The sequence below is a fragment of the Rhinatrema bivittatum genome, chromosome 3 (genome assembly GCF_901001135.1).
Source record: "Rhinatrema bivittatum chromosome 3, aRhiBiv1.1, whole genome shotgun sequence".
NCBI classification, from domain to species: Eukaryota; Metazoa; Chordata; class Amphibia; order Gymnophiona; family Rhinatrematidae; genus Rhinatrema; species Rhinatrema bivittatum.
Window position 1 is genome coordinate 285,813,448 of NC_042617.1, and position 26,448 is coordinate 285,839,895.

A 26,448-nucleotide genomic window follows, 5' to 3' on the forward strand; every position below is an offset into this window, starting at 1 on the left:
GAAGGAGGCTTCCCATTGGGTAATGAGGGTAGGAAGAAAGGAGGCTTCCAATTGGCCCGCGGGGGCTGGAAAAAAGGGAGACGGGAAGTGCAACGGGCAGTGGGACACCGGGAGACGCAACACACCGGTTGAGAAGCGCTGAACTAGAGGATGCTCTATTGGTGCTCAACTTTGAAGAAGAGCTATGCTTCCTTGAAATCACATTGGTCCAGACTACATCGGATGACATCACCCCACCTCTGAATACTGCATATCCTGCTTGTCCTTGGAGAAATTTCTATATACTAAGCTTAATACACACAAATAGCCCTATGTTGAGGATACTACAATGCTGAATGGGATATTGATTTTAGAAACATTTGTAAAACTTAGAATTTAAGCAACCTGATTGATTAAACAAGTGGACTTCCAACACACTCCAAAAGAAGGAACAAAGGTGACTGAAGAATATATGAAAAGGTGCAATGTGGAAGTAAACTGTCATGTCATCAGCTGCATAAGGATCTATCCTATTAGGAGGCGCTACCCTCACCTGATTATCATCTCGATCCACACTAGCATCGTCCCGCTTTAGGATGAACCGCTGCTGGAACTCGCAGTTCTTTTCATCTTTAATGTGCTCTGAGAACCTCTGCTCCGGGCTGAAAGGTGGAAAGAGAAATACAGGAAGAGAGAACCCGTTTGGTTAGGCTGCAAAATCAGTCAAGAATCTTTAATGTTCCAGAGAGGCTGAACAGCTGCTAACCAGAGGCCCAGCCAGACAGCAGAGGGGCAGAAACAAATCTCAGGCCTGGCTCTTCTTGCTCCCCTAGCTAACACAAACGTCACATGCTAACTTACAGGCCGATACAGTAAGGAGCGGTAGGAAGAGGTGCGTTACGGCCGGGCGCACCCGCGTTTGCCGCACGAACAGTTCGGATCACCTACCGCTCGATACTGTATTTAAATAGCTTGCAAATGCAAGCCGCGTCCAAGAAGCGTCCGTGAAGCGTTAGGCCCGCGCAATCCATTTTACTGTATAGAGCGCTATACAGCGCCTATACAGTATCCTGGGTGCCCTGGTACCTGTCATTTCAAATGTCATTTCAAATGACGTTTGAAATGACAGGTACCAGGGGGGATTGCGAGTCCTCTCCCCCCCTCCTGAAGCAAGGCAGCGCGAAAATTAAAACAAAAGTGAATAAAGTGTAATAAGAGTAATAAAAGTAAACTTACTGCATGTGAATTTTCTTTGAACAGTCCTCTCTCTCTCTCCTCCTCCCGAGGCACGTACTGCGGCTCCCCTGCCTCCTGGGGGCAGCCGCAGCCCCCAGTGGCGAAAGCAGCGGGCGAAAGCGTATGGGCAAAAGTGAATGAATGCACGCCCGTACGCGGGGGCGTGATTCATCCAGGCGGAGGGAGCCGGTGGCGAAAGCGGCTTCCAGCAGCCCCCGCCGGTGAAGGTGAATGAATGCACGCCTGTGCGTGCAATTTGGGAGCTCAAGGCGTGACGTCACGACGTGTGACGTCGGCGTTCGCTAATGCACTGCCTTGAGCGCCCAAATTGCATGCACAGGCGTGCATTCATTCACCTTCGCCAGCGGGGGCAGGGGAGCCAAAGCGGCTTCCAGCAGCCCCCGCCGGCGAAGGTAAATGAATGCAATTTGGGCGCTCAAAGCAGTGCATTAGCGAACGCCGACGTCACACACCGTGACGCCAAACGTCGTGACGTCACGCCTTGAGCGACCAAATTGCACGCACAGGCGCGCATTCATTCACCTTCGCCGGAGGGGGCTGCTGAAAGCCGCTTTCGCCCGCCCGCACGCTTTCGCCCGCCCGCACGCTTTCGCCCGCCGCTTTCGCCGCTGGCTGCCCCCGGGAGGCAGGTGAGCTGCAGTACACGCCTCAGGAGGAGGAGAGAGAGAGAGGACTGTTCAAAGAAAATTCACATGCAGTAAGTTTACTTTTATTATACTTTATTTAATGACATGTCGATTTTCGCCCTGCGCCCTGCTTCGGGAGGGGGGGATTTTGACCGAAGCCTGCCTATTGCTGTCACACCACACTAACGCCAGGGTAAGGGTCCCGGGGGGTGAGGGGGTCGTTTGCCCATGAAATCTTTTTATTATTTAATTTTTGTTAATTTAAATTTTAAATTTAAATTTAAATTTTTGTGGAATTTAGTTTTTGTCAAACTTTTATTGTAATGCTGTGTGTGTAATTATGTACATTGCTTAGGCCAATTGTGTTAAGCGATTAATAAATTTAAAAAAAAAAAAAAAAGAAATTTCGTCTCTCTGACCTGACACTCCACACTAACGCAGGGGTAAGTGTAGGCGGTAAGTTAGCAGGTTAAACACACGGCAAAACTACAGGTTAAAAAGGAGATAATCGGGGCGCACATTGCTGTATGGGAGGGAATAGCTAATCGGAGCGTTTACATCTCATATACATGCTGCGGGCGAAAGGGTTACCGGTTGATTTAAAGAAGCGGTAAGGATGAGTTTAAAGGGGTAGTGAATTGCGGGTTGGACTTACGCGGCCAAATAGTGAGTTAGAAGCAGGTTAGAAACAGGGTAACCGCGGCCGCGCTTTACTGTATCGGCCTGTTATAGAGCTATATGTAAGTACATTACAAGAAATTCAGAACACAAAATATTTAAATAAACATCATGGTAAAAGGCTCTAGCACTTCCACTAGCCTTCCATTGCACAAAATTACCAGCAGGAGGGTAAGGGTGGGCTATCAATTTAGCAATTCAATTGACTGAGTACCCTTGGTGCATTATAACAGTAGCCAAATTCTGCAGCTATTCTTCTTCAGAAACAAAATTTATTGGCTCTCGGCCCCAGTACCCTGAAAGTCCCGGCAATGAAACCTCATTATTTATTTATTTGTAGTGATCTATAGCCTACCTACTTGCCAGCACATCTGTTCATGATGTACTGCAATCTGCATAATGGCTGAGAAGTAGCATGTACTGTGAGGTGAGTGACCAGCTCTCACCTGGTTCTTGCTGCCTGGCCTTGGATATAATATTAACCCTCTCCCCCACCGATTGTCATGGTTCACGAGACTGGGTGCAAGGAAGTGTCATCTGGAATCAATATCTCAGGAATAATTGTTCCCTTACATTCTTGTGTTACCGGTTTTGTTAATGATGACAGCTTTTCCAGTTTGGTCAACGTTGTGGTCCATACCAAAGTAAGCAGCCACCCGGTGTAAGAGCATTCGGTGATACGAGGTCATCTGGGGAAACTTTTTAAATTGGTTGCTAAAATCAGAATGGAGGCAAAAAAAAAATAGAAAATAACACAAGAGATTATGTATTTATGAAATTAATTAAATCCTTTATCACAAGCACTGCGAGTGGTGTCCTGTGGTATAAGAAATGGTGACAAAGAAATACGAAAAAAGGGTAGTTAATCCTTTGCTGCCCATTCAGACCTGGTGATCTCTGTTCACTATATACACTGACAGGAAGTTCCATAAATCCTGCCACAATGTCTATAAACAAACACTTGGGAGCGCTGTAAGCATAAACTGAGCGTAGTTTACGCTTCCCGCACTGCCCATCAGATGCAGCACTGGAGGCGCCGGGAGCAGTAAGTGAGACCCTTGCTCCCAAAAGGGATGATTTTTGTCACGTGGGTGGGGGGGGGGGGGGGGGGGGGATGGGATGTGGGTTCATGGGGGGGCCTAACAAATAGTTTGACATTGCAGGTGGCCAAAGTTCAGGGAGGAGGAGCCTGAAAGAAATGTTAACAAGGGGAAAGGGGGCGAGCGGGGAATAAATGTCCCGATAATGTATTTTGATGAGCGCTGGGTGAGACAGGGTAATTTACTGATAAGGATGGGAACCGCAGGCCCTTTCATTTCTCTTCTTCTTTCTTTCTTTTTTTATACTGATGTAGCACTACTTACCCGGATAGTATTTAAAGATATCTGGATAAGAAGCAAGTTATCTGGCCACATAAGATATTTGGCTAGGTTAGCGGGATATCTCAGCCCCTCCCCTGGAATGCCCCTGAAATGCCTTTTTTTTTATCCGGCTAAATTATAGCCGGATATGTGGCTGAATATGCCACATTTGGTATTTAGACGGATAACTTGAGTTATCCATCTAAATAAGTTTTGAATATGGACCTCATTATAGGTTACTTACCTATTATCATTAATAAATTCCAGAATTTCCTGTTCTAATTTTAGCAGCATCATTCTATCCCTGTAAAATGGTAAACACATTCATTTACACATAAAATTGTTTTTTTTACTTCCAAAGCAATCTAATAATCACAGCACGCCCAAGCAAAAGCGCTTTTTATTAGTTTTTAAAGTATTACAAGAATGGAAACCACAATATTTAAAAGATATGCTGTTCTCTTACGCTCCTTGTCGTACACTGCATTCACAGAAGTAGGAGCTATTAACTGTCCCATCATTTAAAGAAATAAAACTTGTTTCTATGAGGGAGTGGGCTTTTTCGGCAGATCTTAAATAATGGAATACTGTGCCATGAAAACTGTGTTCCAGGTTGGACCTGAAAGAGTTTTGCATTACCTTTTTACTCAAGCATTTGATTACATTTTATTACATTGCATTGTTTGTTTATTTTGTGTGTTTTCAATTAAGTTTGATGTTTTTTATGAATAATTTATATATTCTGTAACCTGCCTAGAATGGCGAGTGCTGTGATTGATGGGCTAAAAGTAATTTTAAATAAATAAAAGCTTGAGAAAGGACAGCACAAAATAACAGATGTGGTAAAAGAGAGCAGGGGAAGGTTGCAGTGAATGTGGGTCCCTCACATATGGCTGTGGCACTGGGGAGCTCTGTAGGAAGTATGGGACCATCACAAATGGCTGTCGTACCTAGGGAGCACTGCTAGAATGTGAGACTCTCATAAATGGTTGTGTTTATTATTTATTTAAAGGTTTTCTATTCTGCATCTTCCCACACTGAATTCAGTGCGGAATACAATGGTACAATAAAGTAGAAGTTAAAATAAAACATTGCAATACAAACAAATATATAAAACAACCTACGTATATCTAAAAAAAGAAATAATAATAATAATAATAAAAGACTGGCTTAACTCCCAAACACATCCCTAAACAGAACAGCCTTCAATTGTTTCCTAAAAGCGAGCATCACTTCTTCAATCCTAAACCCCACTGGCAGTGAATTCCAGAGGACTGGAACAGCATAAGAAAATACTATAGACCTAGTCCCCTAGAGTCTATAACCTTGTAGTATTGGCACTTTTAGTTGGCCTTGTCCAATTGAACATAATACCCGGGGTGGCTGATACCATTGAATCAAGTTCCTAAGGGGACAAAAAGAATCAGAAAGGAAAATTGGTTCTTACCTGCTAATTTTCGTTCCTGAAGTACCACAGATCAGTCCAGAGAAGTGGGTTTATGCATCCCTACCAGCAGATGGAGGCAGAGAACAAAACTTTGAGGCACTGCTACATAACCAAGAGAACCACCTGAAGTCCCTCAGTATTGACCTGTATCCAAGCCAAGATGTATACCTTAAACCCCATTAAACCTTGGGTGTACAGAGACTTAAAAGTTTGAGCCCCCTGAAAACTAAGCTCCCTTAACATAAAGCACATACCAAACTATGTATACTTGTCATTAATCTGAGTATATCACATACCAGCTCAGCAACATCCAGAAGCAAGGAAGTCTTTCAAAAGAAAGGGACGGGTCTCTGGACTGATCCGTGGTACTTCAGGAATGAAAATTAGCAGGTTAAGAACCAATTTTCCTTTCCTGTTCGTACTCCGGATCAGTCCAGACAAATGGGATGTGTACCCAAACCCCTCTCTATTAGGCGGGAACTTGAAATACCCGCGTGCAACACACTTTCCCCAAATGTCGCCTCTCCTGGCGCTCACACGTCCAAGTGGTAACGTCTGGTAAAAGCATGAAGAGAAGACCACGTCGCCACTTGACACATCTCGGAGAAAGTAACTGACTCTCCACCCATGAGGTTGCCTGTGCCCTAATGGAATGCGCTCTCAACTCCTCTGGCACTGACCAGCCCTTACAGATGTAAGCCGAAGCTATCGTTTCCTTCAACCATCGCGCAATAGTGCCCTTGGAAGCCTTATTACCCTTTCTTGCAGCACTAAACAGGACAAAGAGATGATCAGATCTCCAAAAGGTATTCGTCACCTTAAGATATCGCAAAAGAATCTGATGCACATCCAATAAGTGGAGCTCCCTTGCCATCGGAGCATTGGCTGCCAAATTCGGAAAGGCCAGTAGCTCAACAAGCTGGCAAAAAGGAAGGAATCATACGTAAAGAAACCCCATCCTCTGAAAAATGCAGGAAGGGGACCCTACACGACAATGCTTGCAGTTCAGAAATCCTTCTAGCTGAACAGACAGCCACCAGGAAAACAGCCTTCAGGGTTAAATCCTTTAAAGAAGCCCTTCTAACCGATTCAAAGGGAGGACCATACAGCACTCGAAGAACCAAATTCAGATTCCATGCTGGACAAATCTTCTGGACCGGAGGACGAAGATGTTTTAGCCCCCTTGAGGAAACAACTGTATCCGGATGAGACACAACGGTCTCCTTCCTTGAATCCTACCTTGAAGGGACCCTAAAGCTGCCACCTGAACCCCAAGGGAATTATAGGCCAAACCCTTAGTCAAGCCGCTTTGCAAAAATGTCAGAATCTGCGGAATGTCCACATTCAAGGCTGCACCCTATTCTGCAAACACCACAATACAAATACTCTCCACATTTGAACATAAGCCAAAACGTGAAAAGGCTTCCTTGCCTGAAGCAAAATCTCAATCACAGGCTCAGAATAACCCTTCACGTGGAGCCACCTCCTCTCAAAAGCCAAGCCGTTAGACAGAGAGGCTGGCAACCATGGTCACCACCACCCTGTCAGGCACTTCCAGATCCATCCCATTCTCGAGACTGTGTAGAGACAGCCACCACAAGAGACTGGACATGGCATCCTCCGGCAACGGCAAAGGAAGCTGAAATTCCTCCGAAAGCGGATTCCAAAGGAATAACAGCGCCCTCTGCAGTGGGCAGATGTGAGCAAAGGCCCATGGAACTAACTCCAGCATAGAAGCCATGGAACCCAGGACCTGCAAATTGTCCCAGACCCTGGGAACAGATAAATGCAGCAGCTGAAGGACCTGACTCTGCAACTTGGCTACCCACTTTGTAGTCAGAAACACCTTCCCCATCCAGGTATCGAAGCGTGACCCCAGATATTCCAATGAATGGGTCAGCTTTAAATGGCTCTTTACCAGATTAGTCACCTAGTCAGAAATGGAGTGGTGGAGTGGTGTTAATTAGTCCAGCGGGTCCTGCATCTCCTGGATTCATTAATCCAGGAGATGCAGGACCCGCTGGACTAATTAACACCACTCCATTTCTGACTTTGCCCATACTAACCAATCATCCAGGTACGGGTGCACCAGTATACCTTCCTTTCTGAGCACCGCCGCCACTACCACCATCACCTTTGTGAATGTGTGCTTTGCTTTCGCCAACCCAAGGGCTCGAAATTGGAAATACTTCCCCAGGACCATGAACCTCAGGAACCTCTGGTGGCCTGAATGGGGATATGGAGATTAGCTTCCAACAAGTCTGATGACGCCAGAAACTCCCGTTTGTGTTTGCAATGTCTCCATCTGAAACCACGACACCCGGAGAGCAGCAATGACCTTCTGCAGATCAAGAATGGGCTGAAAAGTCCCCTCCTTTTTGGGCACCATGAAGTACATGGAGTACCGACCCTGTCCCCTCTGCTGAGGGGTCACTGGAACAATGGCATGCAGGAGCTGTAGCTGTGGCAAAGTATCCTGCACCACCTCTCGCTTGGACCGGGAGATGCAGCAGGAGATTACAAAGGCATCCCTGAGCATACAAGGAAATTCTAAGGTATAACAGTCTCTTACCACTTCCAGGACTCACTGATCTGAAGTGATCCTGGTCCGCTCTTCATAAAAGAGGGACAGCCTCCATCCAATAGCCACCGGAGAGAAGTGGATCAACCTGCCTTCGTTGGCCAATCTTATTTCCGTCCAATCCCTAGGACGCACTGTCCCTCAGAGGTCTGCATTGGGCTCGAAAGGACTGCTACCTGCCCGAAATCTGTTTTTGCACTGCTGGCCCAGGGATCCTGCCAGTGCGAAACCTCCTCGTCTCTCAGAAGCAAGCTCTCGGAGGAAAAGACTTCTTGGGGGTCTTCCTGTCCTCAGGCAACTTATTACCCTACGACTCCTCCAACTGCTTCATGAGCTGCTCCAGATACTCCCCAAACAGCAGTTTGCCCCTGAAAGGAAGGTTAGACAGCTGGGCTTTAGAACACACATCTGCTGACCGATTTCACATCCATAAGAGTCTTCACGCCGCCACCGCAGAGACTAAGCTCCTGGCGGAGGTCCAGATCATGTCACACAGGGCAGCCACTACATAGGCCACGCTTGCTTCCAAACGGGTAGCTTGAGCTACCCTCAGCCGCCGATCCAGACTGCTTATCATGCGCCTTCTGCACCCAGCACAAGCAGGCTCTGCATCAAGCTTCCGTACACTGCCACACGAAGACTCAAGGCTGACATCAAACAACCTTTTAAGTAAAATTTCCAGTTTCCATTCCCGGACATCCTTCAGTGTGGTTTGAACCTGCCACCAGGATGGTCGTCTTCTTGATAACCACGGACACCACCGCATCCACCTTGTTCCGCCAAGGGATATAATTTAGCCATAACTCTGGCCATCTTCAAGCCCACTTCAGGAAATTTCCACTCCTGATCCACTAGCTTCTTCATCTTCTTTGGCAACAGAAAGCCTTAGGGGGTCCCCATAATCCCTTTGAGATGAGGTTTACCCCTTCATTATCCAAACCCTCCTGAGTGACCTTAATCCCGAGCTCCTCCAGCACCTGGAGAGTTAGCGGGCCCAGCTCATCCCTACGGAACAGCCAATCAACCGAGGGTCATCACCGTCCATGATCGGAACCTCGTCTGGATCCTGCAGTGGATCCCCCAATGTACTAACAGGATCCTGATCCAGATCCTGTATCAGATCCACTAAGGTACTAACAGGATCCACGTCCAGATCCATCAGCCCTCCCTGAATCTGATCCGGATCATCTGTCTCTTCTGAAGAGTCATCTTCTACCACTGCCCAACTGAGACCCAAGGCTCACAGGATCCCTCCGGACTCCGTATGCCCCAGATCCCTAGGTTTCTTAGCCATCCAGGACTTCTTGGGCAAAAGCCTCTTGATGCCTGCTCCCTTTCTGGTCAAATAGACCTTATGGAGCAGAAGGACAAAATCTGCGGAAAAAGCTTCCATATCCAAAGAAGGGGGGTCCGGATCCGCGTCCCCCTGCGCTCCTTCACTTCTCCTGTTACCAGAAGGGTTCTGATCCACGGGAAACAGCATGAAAGGGGAGTTCAGAGGCTCTGCCATAGCAGCCTGGCTCCCAGCATGTGCTGTCAAAATGGCCATTGGCTCCTCTGACCCTCCCCCCCCCAGGGCCTCCAGAACTGGCCCAGCTGACCTCGTGTTCCTGCCGCCCTCCCAAAGGTCCCAGCCCCCCTGGAGACACATTCCCTGCAAAACGTGGCCAAATCGAGGAGAGCCTGTTTCGAACCACAGCCACGACAAACTCTGTCCCACTGCATGGGAGGCGGCATGCCAGCGCAATCGGGCCTAAAAATAGCTCCAACCGATGCAAGGAGAAAACTGTGCTGTCTGGTGCTGAAAGCAGCCCCCAGGCCCGACCGAGGAACAAATTCGATCCCCACCCCCCCTCAACCTGCCTCCTGGCAGAGAAATCCAGCCGCTCAACTTCTACAGCCCTGCTCCTTTTCGGCCTGGAAATAGCTTCCCCCCCCCCCCCCCAACAACTTAAAACATTCAGCCATTCAAGTGCAGAGGGTGCTAGGGACCCAGAGGGGGTGAGGAAACCAGGACCCCTTGGTTTTCACCCCCCCCAACAAGAAGGGCTGAGCTCAACCAGGGATCTCCAACCCTCTGCTTGTCCTGCTCTACCCAAGGGATGGCTCATGAAGGAACCTAACACCTTGGGGAGCTGAATTCTTCCTTGTTTTGTTTTGTTGGGTTTTTTTTTTTAAACTCCAGACTGCAGGTTTGCACCTCTACCATCTGCTGGAGACAGAAAAATACTGAGGGACTGCAGATGGCACTCTCGGACAGGCAAACAACCAGAGTCTGAGCATGGAAAGAACACTTGCACATCGACCACATACATGTAATAAGTAAGGCCTAAACTTTTCAGTAACAGCCCTAGTGGTGCTAGATATAAATTAAAAAGGACCGATGATAGGGCTGATCCTTGTGGTACTCCAGAAGCCAAATTTTTCCAAGAAGAGCACTAATCCCCCAGTTGTACACACTGTTCAGATTACTTACAAATGATTCAAACCATTGTAAGACCACTCCTGAAAACCAGTATTCTTCAACCTTAAATTAGTACATCATGTCTTACCACATTGAAAGTACTTGAGACATCAAGCTGGACTAAAGTTCCAGATTTTCCCATATCAAGTCTATGTAACAATGTGTTTGACAAAGCAAGCAATAATAATTCAGTATTAAAATGATTGCGGAATCTATACTGATTGCAGTCAAGTAAGTTATACTCCAACAAATACTCATCCAATTGAATTAATATTGCTCTCTCTAAGATCTTAGCAAGAGTTGGTAGATTTGAAATGGGGCAGTAATTGGCGAGATCATGGCTAACTTTATTACTGATGTTAGAAATTGGTTTAAATAAGGCCTGTTTAAGGTCCTCTGGGACATGACCCTCTTTCAAGGGACCCATTCACCATATCCCTAAATTGCTTCATAAGATACCACCCATATACTTTTTACAATTAGGAAAGGACAAGGGTCCAGTAAGGAAAAAGAAGATTTTAAATTTACGATAACAGATACCATCTGCTTAGAGGAAAGAGACCTAAAACGGGACCATCCCAGATTTAAATTCGACCATTCAAGGCAAAGTTTGTCCTTTTGCTGGTCATGTACCTACGACTGCTCACGTTGCATAGAAACATAGAAATGACACCAGAAGACGGCCAATCGGCCCATCCAGTCTGCCCAGCAAGCTTTCGCACTTTTTTTTTCCCTTATACTTATCTGTTACTCTTGGCCCTTAGTAACCTTTTGGTTCTATTTCCCTTCTACCGCCGCCATTAATGTAGAGAGCAGTGTTGGAACTGCATCTAAGTGAAATATCTAGCTTAATTAGTTAGGGGTAGTAACCTCCGCAATAAGCAAGCTACACCCATGCTTATTTGTTTACCCAGACTATGTAACTCAGTCCTTGTTGGTTGTTGTCTGTATATAGATCCACTTTTCTTCATTCCCCACTGCCGTTGAAGCAGAGCGCTATGCTGGATATGCATTGAAAGTGAAGTATCAGGCTTATTTGGTTTGGCGTAGTAACCGCCGTAACAAGCAAGCTACTCCCCACTTTTTTGTGAATGCAAATCCTTTTTTCCACACTTCCTCTTGCCGTTGAAGCTTAGAGCAATGTTGGAGTCGCATTAACCGTGTGTATGTTTATTGAATAAGGGTATTAACTTCAGGTAGTAGCTGTCATTCCCGTGAGCCACCCATTCTTCATTCACATCCTCTAGACTTATCAACCTTAGCAACCTTATTCTCAAAATAATCAACAAAGGTCTGAGAAGCAAAAGGTAGTTGTTTCCTTGTTGAATGAGGGAAAGTTAATTTTTTAACTAAATAAAATACCTGAGATGTACGGTTTTGAGCTGTGGTTAGAGAACTACAATAGTAACTCATTCTTGCCAAACAACAGCTTTTCTATATTTGTTGAAGTTCTGTTAAATAAGCCTGTTAGACGTGACACCAAGACTTTGATGCCATTTTCTTTCAGGCCATTGAAGAGCTTTTCTTTTATCCCATAGGCCATTTGTAAACCATGAATCTGATCTCCTAAGCTGAACCCATTTTTCTTGTTTTGGGGCTAATTTCTCATAAATCTTAGATAAGGCAGACTGCCATGTATCAATGGAGGTATCAACCTAATTACTTTTCCAGTCGAACGCCTTTGTTTCAGCTCACTACCCCTCTAGAACATCACTTGGGAGTGCATCAGGATGCACTATTTTTTAATCCAAATTTTTCAGGTTTTAAGCTTGCGTTGACAAGATAGATAAAAATCCAAAAGGCAATGGTCTGACCATAGCAAATCTCAAACCATTACATCCCTTATATATTGTACACAATTTTGGTTAGATCTAAAATATGACCTGTCTTGTGAGTTAGAATAGAGATTAACTGTGTGTAATCAATGGCCTCCAAAGCAGTCATAAATTGTTTTGCACGGGAACAACCTCCATCATCCATATGGAGGTACTAAGCAGTGCTGCCCGAGGTGTGGAACCCTCAAGCCTATGGCTGCAGCACTAAGGAGGGCTACAGGGGTGAGGGGCCCTCACAAATGGCCGTAGACTGGGGAGCACTGTGGGAAATGTAGGACCCACATATGTGAAGTAATACTGGGGATCACCTCAGGGAGTATGGGACCCTCAAATGTGGCTGTAATAATGGGGAGCACTGCAAGCACTGCAAGCTGCATATGGTTATAGCACCAAGGAGCACTGCAGGGAGTGCCAGACCCTCACATATGTATGCAGACCTCTGGAATGCTGCAAGAGTTTAGGGCCTTGTCATATGGCTGCAGCACCAAGCCATCCTGGTACTTATAGCATTTATTTATTTGTCTTTTTTATACCGATATTCGATTTGGCATATCACATCGGTTTACAGAAATAACTCATGGTATACTATGACGACGGTGTCAGTATTATAACGCTACCCTCTCACCACATTCAAGTGCTATTATTGTAAAACACTAGTTCATAGCACAGTCAATATCTTACCTTGGGTTATTTTTCAGTGTATTTACTAAAAATTCATGTACATCTATTCCAGTGGAATCTGTGTATTCTTGGCTAGAGTCTGTGAACAACAAAATAAAATAAAAAATATTTAACAAAATAATTTCATGTGCAAGCAAAGACAAACTACAAAAAAAAGCCATCTGGGGTAAGCCTCACAGCCCAGGCCATGCAATTCAGCTCCCCTATCCATCAGGACTGGTTGGGTCTGGGTGTGCCATAGTGGTGGGGCACCCAGGCCTGGAAGGGTGGCAGGAAAGATGGCTGCTGCTACTGTGGTGACCCCTGAGGAGATGCCTCATCCAGCCCTGGGGTGGGCAAGGGTCATCAACTATGCTACCTGAGCATGCAATCTGGTGTGCAGGGAGCAAAGGAAGCGAGAGAAAAGGGGAGAAACATTTTAACACACAACAAAAAAAAAAAAAGACAGCAACAAATATTTAGTCCTCCGTCTTCAGGCTACTGACTAGAATAGTGAACCAGTGTCTTTCCCCAAGGCAGAAAAGGGGAAATTAGCTAAACAAGATATTTTTCACTGTAAAACATTAGCTCCATTTCTCACCCCTTGAAAGCATTTTCTTTGGGCCCTTCTCTTTCGTTTTCTCTCGATCTTCTTTCTCAGAGCCATCCTTGGAAGATTTCTCCTCTTCCTTATCAGACGAGCAGCTAACATGCAACTGAATGATATCCTGCAGGAGTGTAAAAGACATCTTTCCATGAGCGAAGACTGGAAGGATGTCATGTAGACCTTATAAAGCTATTTCCCTTGCCCAAAACTGGCATTATATTCTTGCTCAAACCATTCTGCAGAGAATGCTGTTCCAAACTGACTACTGAGTGCAGCACTAATACACACTACTAGACACATTTAGAACAAAATGACACTCCAAGTCAAGTAGGGAAAACACGGGCAGATGTCAGTGCAAATCCATAAAAACAGCATGCGTTTTTGCAAGAACACTATGAACACTGGGGATTGACCAAGTGCATTATGGGATGCATCTACAAATAGAGCTACTTGATTATGCATACAATGATAATTTTGTCCCATGATGCTCTTTGGAGCTCATTTTGACTTAAAGGACACTTCCAGTTTCTCACTGCAATTACTCCTCCACTCAAAGACAGACAGGAAGCACAAAATGTATGCTGCTCCCTCATGAGACTATTAGATATTTGAAAACATACTAATGTAAATTGCAATTTCACAAATGTTTGATCTTATTACATCAAATCAATGAAAAAGATCATCGAACGAGGTTCAAAAACATTCAAAAAATCAATAAAGAGAACCTTTTGAAAACAATTTATCAATTTCACAGGGCAATGACTTCTAAAAATTTTTATAAAGTGGAAAGGGGAGGTTTCATATATTTTTTTGCAGGAACCATCCAGGTTATCCCCTATTTGTTTTTAATCATCAACACACCCACCTTCCACCGCTTTTTTATATAAATCAATTGCATGAACCACTGTGAAATGAATAAGTAATTTAAGTGCACACATATCGTGACAAAATATATTTTTTTGTTAAAAAACTGCCCTACGAGCTTTCTGGTTTCTATGTACAGACCGCCCAGAACAAAAACTTAGCTGAATGAAGATGAGATGTTAATGTCGGTGTTTCATCATCCAACCCGACTTGCGCAAGTTTCGGAATGTATCCTTCTTCAGGAGTTAATGTTCTTATAATAAAGGTTGTTCTGCTTCTGGATCGTAAACTTCTCCCATTTCATCATTAAAGTTCCTATGCGGGCAAACACACCTCCTCGTCTTTTATTACAGTACAAACCCCGAAAAGAAAATGACAGGTTGGTTTGCGTGCTACCTTATAGTGTATATACAGAATCGATCATAGCATCCATAAGACAACATTGGCACGTTTTGGCTTTACACGATATTTTTCAGGATATTCCGCTTATAGCAACCAGTAGAGGCAGAAACATCAGAGATCAGCTTGTACACGCAGGTTTGCGTAACTAGAGGGGGGAACTCATAACAAATGCGGTTGGTGCACAGTCTGTGCTTTCACCATTGAAGGCAGTAATTGGGTTGATCCCGTTTCAAATTATGTCATCAGAAGAAAACATAACACCAACTATACATCGGATAACGTTGTTTACATTATTCTATGTCCATGTCCCAAGATATATGTTGGGCGTACAAGCATAATAGTCAAACAAAGAATGATCGAACATCAGTCGAGATTAAATACTGCTAACATGACAGCTCCACTTGTTCCACATTGTTTAGAAGCTCACCATAAGTTCGAACATCTAAAGTGGACAGTAATTGATCACATACCCAAAGGGGAAGGAAACCGGTCAGCTAAATTAAACTATTGTGAACAATTTTGGATTTTTAAATTGAAGACAGAACAACCCCATGGGTTGAATGACGAATTGGATTGGGCGTCATTAATTTGAATTTCAGGATTCTGATTGGTGCTCCAGGTATTCTCAGGTGACTTTATAACATGGAGAAAGATGGCGGATAGTCAGACCACCATTGATTGTGTTTGGCGAGGAGGCGTTTTTGCCCGCATAGGAACTTTAATGATGAAATGGGAGAAGTTTATGATCCAGAAGCGTAACAACCTTTGTTATAAGAACATTAACTCCTGAAGAAGGATACATTCCGAAACTTGTGCGAGTCGGGTTGGATGATGAAACACAGATATTAACATCTCATCTTCATTCAGCTAAGTTTTTGTTCTGGGCAGTCTGTACATAGAAACTGGAAAGTTCGTCGGGCAGTTTTTTGCTTTGTTTTTTTTAAACAAAAAAATATATTTTGTCACGATATAAATGCACTTAAATTACTTATTCATTTCACAGTGGTTCACGCAATTGATTTATATAAAAAAGTGGTGGAAGGTGGGTGTGTTGATGATTAAAAACAAATAGGGGATAACCTGGATGGTTCCTGCAAAAAAATAATTGAAACCTCCCCTTTCCACTTTATAAAATTTTTTAGAAGTCATTGCCCTGTGAAATTGATAAATTGTTTTCACGAGGTTCTCTTTATTGATCTTATTACATAGCATAAACAATTGAATCTAAGTTGCATATTTGATAATATGGACACAGCCCTAGATCCCAAATGTTTATAGTTGGTGCACATCTGTACGGATATGCAGCCACCTCTGAGGTGGATGGTCATACCAACTATGGAGAAAGGGATCAGGAACATTATCATACAACTATAGCTGGAAAAGCAATAGGCAGAAGAAACTAAATCAGTATCACCAAGAATCACAGAGTCTGGGACAGAGCCAGAAGTGACAACACTGACTCACAGACCAAACAAGAGGCAAGGCCTCTCTTGCAGCCCTGAAAAATGACAGCATGAGCTCTAAGTGCTGAGAGACAGACAGACAGACACAGCATATGCCTACCTGCGTTTCTAAGTGGCCATCCACAAAAGGATTTGAGGACTCTTCACAAACAGCCAGACTCCGAACAAGCTTTAGCTTTGAGTTGGACTGGAAAAAAATTGCTTACATTAAAATAAAATAAACAGAAAATGAACAGCAGTGGCTTTGTAATTTATCCATCCAGGAAATCTCATCCTTTTCCTAATGAGCTTAATGCATTCTAGAGATAGCATCAAGTCCCCTAATTAAGTGAATAGCAGAGCTACATGAACCAAGATGCGCTTGATGTTGTTGCTGTGTACAGTTCAGATGTATATACCTTTTGTTTTCATGCACATATTCTCAGATTCCCCAGTATCGCCCATAGAATTTTGATTTGGGGTCTACCACATCTACTGGTCATTGGGCCTTAATATCTAATTAGCACCAGATAAAAGTTGTAAGATGACAATAGCCTCTGCTGCAATTTTTCTGCAGTTCGAGAGAAAAAGATTAGCTGCTCTTAACCTATTTTTCTTCAATCTAAACATGCCTGGAAACCTACTTTGTACATGCTGAACTGTAAAGTGAATATCAGCAGCAATGGAGAAATTACTTACCTGATAATTTTGTTTTCCTTAGTGTAGACAGATGGACTCAGGACCAAAGGGTATAGTGTACTCCTGATAGCAGTTGCGAGACAGAGCGGGTTTTCAAGCTGACATCAGCCTACATATACCCGTACAGAAAGCTTAGCTCTTCATTATTCTCCTCGAAAAGCAATTGTAGATATATGTGTATCTTAATAACTTGATTAACTTGGCTAACTTGATTAACTAGGACTGGTTCAACTGATTTCCAAATTGGAGACAGTCAGTGCACTGAACTGAAAAATGCCGACACCCGGGAACTAGGGGTGTCTTGCACTAGGGGTAATACTTGGCTTACCCGTGCTTGTCTTGCTCTCGGGGATTGTCACCCAAGGTTTCCTGATTTTGGGGCAGCTGTGGGCGGGATGCTGAGTCCATCTGTCTACACTAAGGAAAACGAAATTATCAGGTAAGTAATTTCTCCATTTCCTAGCGTGTAGCAGATGGACTCGGGACCAATGGGATGTACAAAAGCTCCTCCTGAACCGGGTGGGAGGCTGCCCGTGGCCCACTTAATACTGCCCTTGCAAATGATGTGTCCTCCCAGGCCTAGACATCCAGGCAGTAGAACCTGGAGAAGGTATGTATGGAGGACCACTCTGCCGCCCGACAGATCTCGGCGGGTGACAGCATCTTGGTTTCTACCCAAGACACCGCCTGGGCCCTTGTAGAATGGGCCTTGACTTGTAGAGGCGGAGGCTTCCCTGCCTCTACGTAGGCCGCCTTGAATACTTCTTTGATCCAGCGGGCTATGGTTGCCCACAAGGCCGGTTCCCCTTGTTTCTTCCCGCCTTGAAGGACGAAAAGGTGGTCCGTCTTTCATAAGGATTCCGATCTTTCCGGGTATTACACTAGGAGTCTGCCGACGTTTAGGTGGCGAAGGCGGCTTGAGTCTTCAGAGTCCTTATGTTCATCTGGAGATGGTAGAGATATGGTTTGGTTTAGATGAAACTGAGAAACCACCTTCGGAAGAAAGGAGAGGACCATGCGTAGTTGTATGGCTCCCGGTGTGAACCTGAGGAACGGTTCCTGACAGGATAGAGCTTGAAGCTCGAAGATGCGACGGGCTGAACATATTGCCACTAGGAATGCAGTCTTCAAGGTCAGTAATCATAGTGACAGGCCATGAGTAGGTCTGAAGGAAGCTCCAGCTAGGAAGCCTAGTACTATATTGAGATTCCATAGGTGCACCGGCCACTTTAAGGGTGGTCGGATTTGTTTGACACCTCTCAGGAAGCGGGAAACATCTGGATGGGTTGATAGGCTGACGCCGTCCACTCTGGCTCTGAAGCAGGCCAGCACGGCCACCTGAACATGGAAGGAATTGAGAGACAACTCCTTCTTCAAGCTGTCCTGCAGAAATTCCAGGATCATGGGGATTTTGACCGTCCGCGAAAGTATCTCGCAGTCCTCACACCAGGCTTCGAATAGTCTCCATATTCGTATGTAAGCTAGAGACGTGGAAAACTTGCGTGTTCGGAGCAAGGTGTCAATCACTGCCTTAGAGTATCCGCTCTTCTTCAGGCGAGTCCTCTCAATGGCCAGACCGTAAGAGAGAATAGAGTTGGGTCTTCGTGGAGGATCGGTCCTTGTCGGAGAAGGTCCCTGTGTGGAGGTAGGCACAGAGGGTTCCCCGCAAGAAGTCTTCGCATGTCTGCATACCATGGCCTTCTTGGCCAATCCGGGGCCACTAGAAGTACTAGCCCCCTGTGGCGTTCTATCTTGTGGATGATCCCGCCCAGTAGTGGCCATGGAGGAAAGGCGTACAGCAGGATTTCCTGTGGCCAGGTCTGGACGAGGGCGTCGATTCCCCGGGATTGCGATTCTCGTCTGCGGCTGAAGAAACTGGGAACTTGGGCGTTGGACCGGGTTGCCAGGAGATCCATGGCTGGGGTTCCCCAGTGGTTTACTATCAACTGGCAGGCTGTGGTCGACAGCGTCCATTCCCCTGGGTCTAGGCTCTCTCTGCTGAGGTAGTTCGCAGTGACGTTGTCTTTTCCTGCGATGTGGGCGGCTGAGATCCCTTGCAGGTTTGCTTCTGCCCATGCCATTAGGGGATCTATTTCCCGGGACACCTGTTGGCTTCTGGTTCCTCCCTGGCGGTTGATGTAGGCAACTGTTGTGGTGTTGTCTGACATGACTCAGAGATTCGCCCCGGAGTCTATGACTGAAATGCAGGCAGGCAAGTCTGACAGCTTGAGCTTCCAGTCTGTTTATGTTCCATCCCGACTTTTCCTTGTCCCATTGCCCCTGGGCCGTCAGTTCCTGGCAGTGGGCTCCCCACCCTCGCAGGTTCGCATCTGTGGTGAGCAAGATCCAGGTCGGAGGGGATAGTCTTACTCCCTTGCTCAGATGGTTTTCCTGTAGCCAACATTGGAGCTGGGTCCGAACCTCTGCCGGTAGGTGGAGGCAAATGGAGTAGTTCTGGGACATCGAGTTCCATCGTGACAGTAGGGAACGTTGTAGTGGGCGCATGAGGGCCCTTGCCCATGGGACGACTTCTAGGGTTGATGTCATGAGACCGAGAACTTGGAGGTAGTCCCATACCTTGGGGCGAGCATAGGTCAACAGTTTTCGCAATTGGTCCATCAGTTTCCTTCTCTTTGTAGGGGGAAGAACAACCCTGTCTTGTTTGGTGTCGAACCAGACTCCCAGGTAACTCTAGCGATTGGGAGGGCTGCAGGCAGCTCTTGGCTGTGTTGACAACCCACCTGAGATTCTGTAATAGATTCTTGACTCTGGTGGTCGCCTGGTAACTTTTCTCTGTAGATTTTGCCCTGATCAGCCAATCATCCAGATACGGGTGTACGAAGATTCCTTCTTTCCTCAGTGTCGCCGCCACTACCACCATAATTTTGGTGAACGTCCGAGGGGCAGTAGCTAGTCCGAAGGGAAGCGCCAGGAACTGGTAATGATGGTCCAGTATCGTGAAGTGTAGGAAGCGCTGATGGTCGTGGTGGACCGGGATATGGAGATAGGCTTCGAATAGATCCAGTGAAGTCAGCAATTCTCCCGGTTGTACTGCCCTTATGACTGAGCGTAGGGTTTCCATGCGGAAGTGTGGTACCCTCAAGTAGCGATTGACGGTCTTGAGGTCCAGGATGGGCCGGAACGTTCCCTCCTTCTTGGGGGACGATAAAATAGATGGAATAGTGACCAGTATTTTGTTGGTGCGTGGGCACCGAGGTTATCGCCTTTAGGCTGAGTTTTGTCAGTTTGGTTTCCACTGCCATCCTCTTGGAGAGGGAGTGGCACGGTAATCTCACAAATTTGTCTGGAGGGATGCTGTGAAAGTCCAGATAGTATCCCTCTCGGATGATGATTAGGACCCACTTGTCCGATGTTATCTCGACCCATCTTTGGTAGAAGAGGGTAAGTCTGCCCCCTATGGCTTCTTCCTATGGATGGGTCTGTTGATTGTCACTGTGGGTTACAGCCGGGGCCTGTACCTGAGCCGGTTCCCCTCTTGTTGTGTCTGTTCCAAAAGGACTGGGCCCTGCCTGCGGGGCGAGGTGCTTGGTATGTGTTTTTGTATGGTTTAAAACACTGGGCTCCTCTGCCCTTGGTTCTTCAGGGAGAGGATCGCTGGGTTCTTTTATTCCTGTCCTTCGGTAACCGAGGTACTGGGGATTCGCCCCATTTGTTGGCTAACTTCTCCAGTTCGCTTCCGAACAGGAGGGATCCTTTAAAAGGCATTCTCATGAGTTTCGCCTTGGAGGTCACTTCGGCTGACCAATTCCAGAGCCATAGTTGCCTTCTGGCTGCCACTATGGATAAGACACCCCTGGCTGAGGTGCGCACCAAGTCTGAGGTCGCATCAGTGAGGAAAGATATCGCCGGTTCTAATGTTTCGGCAAAAATGGTTGCGTCCCTGTAGAGGAGCAAGCAGGCACGTGTCACGATGGTGCAGCAAGAGGCTATTTGCAAAGTCATTGCTGCGACCTCAAATGACTGTTTAAGGATGGATTCCTGACGTCTGTCCTGGGCATCCTTGAGTGCAGCTCCTCCTTCGACTGGAATGATAGTGCGCTTTAAGATAGTGCAGATCATGGTGTCCAAATTTGGGAACCCTAGGAGTTATTTGGCCATGGGTTCCAGGGGGTATAGAGCTTCTAGGGCCCATCCTCTTTTGAAGCTGGCCTCTGGGGCGTTCCATTCCAGGTCAATCAGTTGTTGTACAGCCTGCAGCATTGAGAAATAACATGAGGCCTGACGGAGACTGACCAAAACTGGGTTCGTCTTTGGCTCCGCTGTGGAACTTGCACCAGGAATGGCCAGCGTCTTCAGGCTCAGAGACACGAGATCTGGCAACTCGTCTTTGAAGAAGAACCGCATTATGGTTCGGTATGGTTCCATCCCTGGAGGGATTTCCCCTTCCTCCAGGAAGTCAGGCTCTTCCCCTGAGGTGTCTGTGTCCCCTAGGGGGAGGCTTTTGCCCAGCTGGGGCACGTCTCGGGGGGGGGGGGGGTCAGAGGGGCTTGGAAGGACTTGCGCTTCAGGTGGAGACTGTGGCTGTGTCGCAGGTGGTACCGATTGTGCCTGGACAAAGGTTTAAAGTCCTTTGAAGAATTCCACCCAGGAAAAGGTCCCTGGGTCCATATTGAATCCAGTGGAGTTCCCCGAGGTGCCCATCTGAGGAGGGACCGGGTTGGAGATACAGCAGTCCGGGGTACTATCGTTGGTGGAGCCGGATTCCTCTACTGGTTGAGGGGGGGCCTTAATTTGGTTCCCCTTGAGTCTCTTCGCACTGCAGGCATAGGGCAGAGGCCACTTCGGGTTGCGCAGCTCTCAGGTGGCAGGCTGGGCAGAGGGCTTGTCCCTTGGCTTTCTTGGCCGGCAGTGCCATGGTTTGTGTGTGTGGAGTGGCTCAAAACTAGTCTATGTGCGTAGGTGCGCGTGCCGGGAGACTTAGTTGTGCGCGCCGACGCTGTGCATGCAGGATGCAGAAGATGCGTGTGCAGGCCGCTGTTTGTGCGCTTAGCGGGGATGCGTGTGCCGCTGTGCGCACAAGTTGTTTGTGAGCCCGGCTCGCCGCTGTGCACACAGCTCAGTTGTGCGGACAATACGGCGACCAAGGGGGGGAAATGGCACAGACGATCACACGGGCAAGATGGCGACCCCCCCCCCCCCCCCCCGGAGGGTCTCCACGTGTGAGGACCCTCACACCGGATCGGGGTGTAGCCTGGACTGGGCTGCTCAACCCGATTAAACAGACGCCAGAAGGACGATCTGTGCGGCTAACAAAGCCTCGGAGACCGGAGACTTTAAGAAAGTTTTCTACCTTACCTTGTCTCAGCGCTTCCCAGTCTCGTGCCGGGCGGTCTCCAGCTGCGGGGGGAGAGGGAAAATACCTTCACCGCCGCACTCGATATTGCACCCACTGCCTCTCAGCCACTCTGGGGGCTAAGTCCACGCCGGGAACCGGCTACCGGACCGAGGCTTACCTCTGAGGGATCTCGGAAATCACCTCAGGAATTCTCAACTGGGGGAGGGACCCTTAGGTATCACCGCAGGAGAGCGGGGCTCGACTTGTAGAGTTAAGATTTTCTTTCTTCTTTGGTTTGGATTTTCTAACACTGTGCAAGTGTGTGTAGTGACACTAACTGCTTAGGAGATGGAGAAATACTGAAAAGCTAAGCTTCCTGCACGGGTATATGTAGGCTGACATCAGCTTGAAATCTGACTCTGTCTCCCAACTGCTATCAGGAGTACACTATACCCATTGGTCATGAGTCCATCTGCTACACGCTAGGAGAAAGTATGTTAAAATTCAACATATTCAGGATTTATACACAGCCTCACATGTTTCCAGGAGCACGCACATAGGAGGAATTCACTAAAACAGGGCTCCAACAAAAGCATGACAGAGACGCTAGTATATGCAAAGACACAGTAAATTCAAAGCACTAGGTATGGAGCGGAGTGGCAGCCCCTTGCAGGGTTATCATCTGAACTTTCCATTCAGTCAGTCTATAATGTTTCACAGGGATGCTCAGGGATGTTTCACAGGGATGCACAGTGCCTACAGCCACAAGGAATTCAATTAGATCCTTGTTTAATTTACCAATGGTACTGTCAGTCATCCTGAACTATTACTGAACAGTGGACTTTCTTGGGTGGGAGCAATGAAGAGAGGAGGTAACAATTCAAACAGAGAAAGGTCACAGCACCCAAAAACAACAGGCAAGGGTTTCATATCAAATTCATGGCAGAGCATGCACTTTCACTGGCCTAGAAATTTCCTCCTGCTCCTTCAGGCTTCCAGCTCAGTTGGGGCTAATATATGGCATCATGAGCCTTCAATCACAACTACCCAGGACATTCCCCCTATTGAATAACTAGCCTAGCCATTACAGTTACAGTCTTTGGCTAGGGAGCCAAAGACCAAAGCTCTCCCTAGAAACTGGCACAGAGCCTGGCCACTAGATGTTACCACTGAGTAACAGCTAAGACTCCCTCCCCACTCCCTGGAGTCTATGAACATTGCCCTATAGCATTGGCAGTCAGCCTGGGGAGCAGAATCCTGATCAAGGAACTGAACTAGATCATTTGCACAGTCATTGGGCTAGCTCTGGCATTCACTTTTTGTTTTTTTGTCCAGCAATTTCCTCTTGAATTCCAGGTGAGATATTAGAGGCCTGACTCCCTCTAGTATCCGGCTAACATGGATCCCAACTCTGGCCACCAGAGTGCCACCATTAGGCAATGGCTAAGTCTCCCTCCCCCTTCCTAGGGGCTGTCTCTACAGCAACCCCATTCAGTCCAAGGATTGAAAGACCTGACTTGAGAATCAAACCCAGTTTGATTGTGTTGCAGCCCACAGCACTGCCACTGAGCAATCAAGTCTGCCTGGCCTTCACCTTCCTAATCGCATAATTAGGCAGGTTTGGAGGAGGATGGATATTACATGGTAAGTTCTCTCTGATTCTGCCATCAGAATTTTATTGGTTCCAGTCTATGGCTTAGTAGGCTGACATACTAAAATCAATAGCATAATGATAACGCTACTTGGTAACCTTAGCACAGAAGCGAGTGGTAGGGAGGCTCTGGGAGTATAAATTCTCTTTTCTGAAGGTTACCCCATACTCTCCAGAGCACCTGAATTACACTGGCAGCAAGAAAACGTTTGTACCGCTGCTTCTTCCTCTACTACTACTATTATTATTATTATTATGGAGCAGAGGAGTAGCCTAGTGGTTAGAGCAGTGGGCTGTAAACCAGGGAATCCAAGATTCAAATCCCATTTACACTCCTTGTGATTTCACCATCCATTGCCTCAAGTACAAACTCAAGAGTTTGATTTACCAATGCTTTCCTCCCATTCTGTGTCCATGGGAAAAATACGGTACTTGGTAAATCAGGCCCTTAGACTGTAAGCCCTCTGGGGATAGGGAAATACCTCCAGCACCTAAATGGAATCTGCTCTGAAGCATCACTAAAGGCTGGAAGATTAATAATAATTTTTTAAATTTAAGAAAAGAGCCTGGAAAACTCCCGGCATTAAATGAAAGTCAGGGAATGACAACATGAGGGTGAAGTGGGGGAGGGGTAGGAAGGGGGGCTGGGGCACTAATTGAAGAGCCAGGACATTAAGTCATATGGCAGGCGTGGAGGTAGGAAAAACATGTAATTCCACCCGGTGTTTATCGCCTCTCCTGGAACAGGAGGAAGTACAAAGAGAGACAGAAATGTGAGGAGGATGAAGAGATGTCTGAAGCTCAGCTCGCATACCTTGGCTCTTTTCCTAGCATGGCTGTGGTGCGGAGCCCGCCTCTGTACATGTGGAAAGAAGAAAAAACAAGCAAGGAAATGTTAGAACGGTCACAGACTACCACAACTTCCCCTCCCCCCCCTTTAATGCCTTTTTATTTTTCTAGAAAATTTAGTGTGGCACAGGAATAAGTACATAGGACTGCAGAAAAGAAAGCTTATTGGGAAAAGGCAGGAGATGGTGAAATTTTTATAAGACTTTTTTTTTTCTTTTGCTATTGTTGTTGTTGCTGAAGGTCCTAATTCATTGTTAAACTTAGTCTTTAAAACAGAGTTGCAAAAGCCAAAGTGCAAACTCTGGACTGTAATCAGAGAGGAAAGAAATCTCTGCACAAGCACCCATAATGTCAGTATGATACTGTAACATCAAGCCAATCACCGCTGGTAACTCCTCCTCTGCCTGCACTTCTGGGATCCTTGCTGAACCTGGTCATCCGACACAGGAGGCTTCCATCAAGCTACTGATCTCAGTTTACTGGGAATGTGGCTTGTATGTTCCAGTCAATGAATGTCAGCCTACTGACAATATCCAATTTGGGAGCAGATAACTGAGCTTGGAAGATGAACGTTTTTATTGACAGATTATACATGGAGACCTCAATGTCCATGATAAAGAGCAAGAAATAAAGGATGAGAGAGGAAGTAGATGAGAAGGAAAACAGTGCATCCTATTTACACAAAAACCGGAAGACAGTCAACACTAACAGCAGAGAGCAAACCACAACTGACCTCCTTTCTATGCAGTTCCAAAAACAATCACTGGAGGAAGGATACAAACAACATGCAGTAGAAAGGAAGCAAAGCGAAAGGATGCAGAAACACATCAGACCCTCAGGCTACAGCCCAATGATATTGCAAGGTAGGGCCCAGAGCACTGGAAGCCTGGACGAAAAAAGCAGGGGCCCACAAAAGTAAAGACCTGGCTAGAGACAGAGTCATCTGGAAGGTGAATACAGGCTGCATGGATGATGCTGTCAAAGCTTTGCTTTCTTGAATCATGGTCCGATATTCAATGAAAAAAAGTCTGCTGAGAAAATATGGGATATGCCTCGCAAGAAACAAAAAGTATTTTTGCTCATAGACTTGCCCAACCTAGTGAAGAAGGCTTTAAACTACGGTAGGTTAACTGGAGGATGGTGACAAAAACTCAGAGCTAAGCAGGATACATAAAGGAGAAATTACTACTTACCTGATAATTTTGTTTTACTTACTGTGGATAGATGGACTCAGGACCAGTGGGTTATGTTCCCCTGCCAGCAAATGGAGAACGAGCAAGCCGACGTCACAGTTTATATAACCCTGCAGTGACCCCAGCCTGCCAGTATTCTCTTCAAAAGCAACTGTGGACAGACTAGCAAAAAACCTGATTAAAAATAGTCAACCATAACTTTACTCAACCAACAGGAAACACTGAACTCAAGCAAGGAATGTATATACCTCAATCTAAGGACTGGATGAACACTTACCAGTAATCCTCTGGAACACGAAGCTCCACAGGAGGTCCATTGACACAATCATTTGACAGCCAAGTGCGGGAAGCTGAGTCCATCTGTCTACACTAAGGAAAACAAAATTATCAGGTAAGTAGTAATTTCTCCTTTCCCAGCGTGTAGACAGATGGATTCTGGACTAGTGGGATGTATCAAAGCTACTCCCGAATAGGGTGGGAAGCTGCCCACGGTCCAGTCAACATCACATGTGCAAAGGCTGTGTTCTCCCAGGCCTGCACATTCAGTTGATAAAACA

The 26,448-nt window shown here is 46.3% G+C and overlaps 1 protein-coding gene across 10 annotated transcripts in view; it reads right to left on the reverse strand.

Moving 5' to 3' along the window:
• R3HDM2 (R3H domain containing 2) overlaps positions 1 to 26,448 on the reverse strand; it is a 447,291-nt gene that overhangs the window by 126,373 nt on the left and 294,470 nt on the right. For all 10 annotated transcript variants that reach the window (XM_029594890.1, XM_029594896.1, XM_029594892.1 and 7 more), the window contains exons 3-9: positions 24,664 to 24,705; positions 16,325 to 16,411; positions 13,490 to 13,616; positions 12,910 to 12,988; positions 4,146 to 4,205; positions 3,114 to 3,254; positions 533 to 641 (exon numbers count right to left, since the gene is read on the reverse strand). In XM_029594890.1, coding sequence (XP_029450750.1) covers positions 533 to 641; positions 3,114 to 3,254; positions 4,146 to 4,205; positions 12,910 to 12,988; positions 13,490 to 13,616; positions 16,325 to 16,411; positions 24,664 to 24,705 — 645 coding nt within the window. The remainder of the gene's footprint in view (positions 1 to 532; positions 642 to 3,113; positions 3,255 to 4,145; positions 4,206 to 12,909; positions 12,989 to 13,489; positions 13,617 to 16,324; positions 16,412 to 24,663; positions 24,706 to 26,448) is intronic.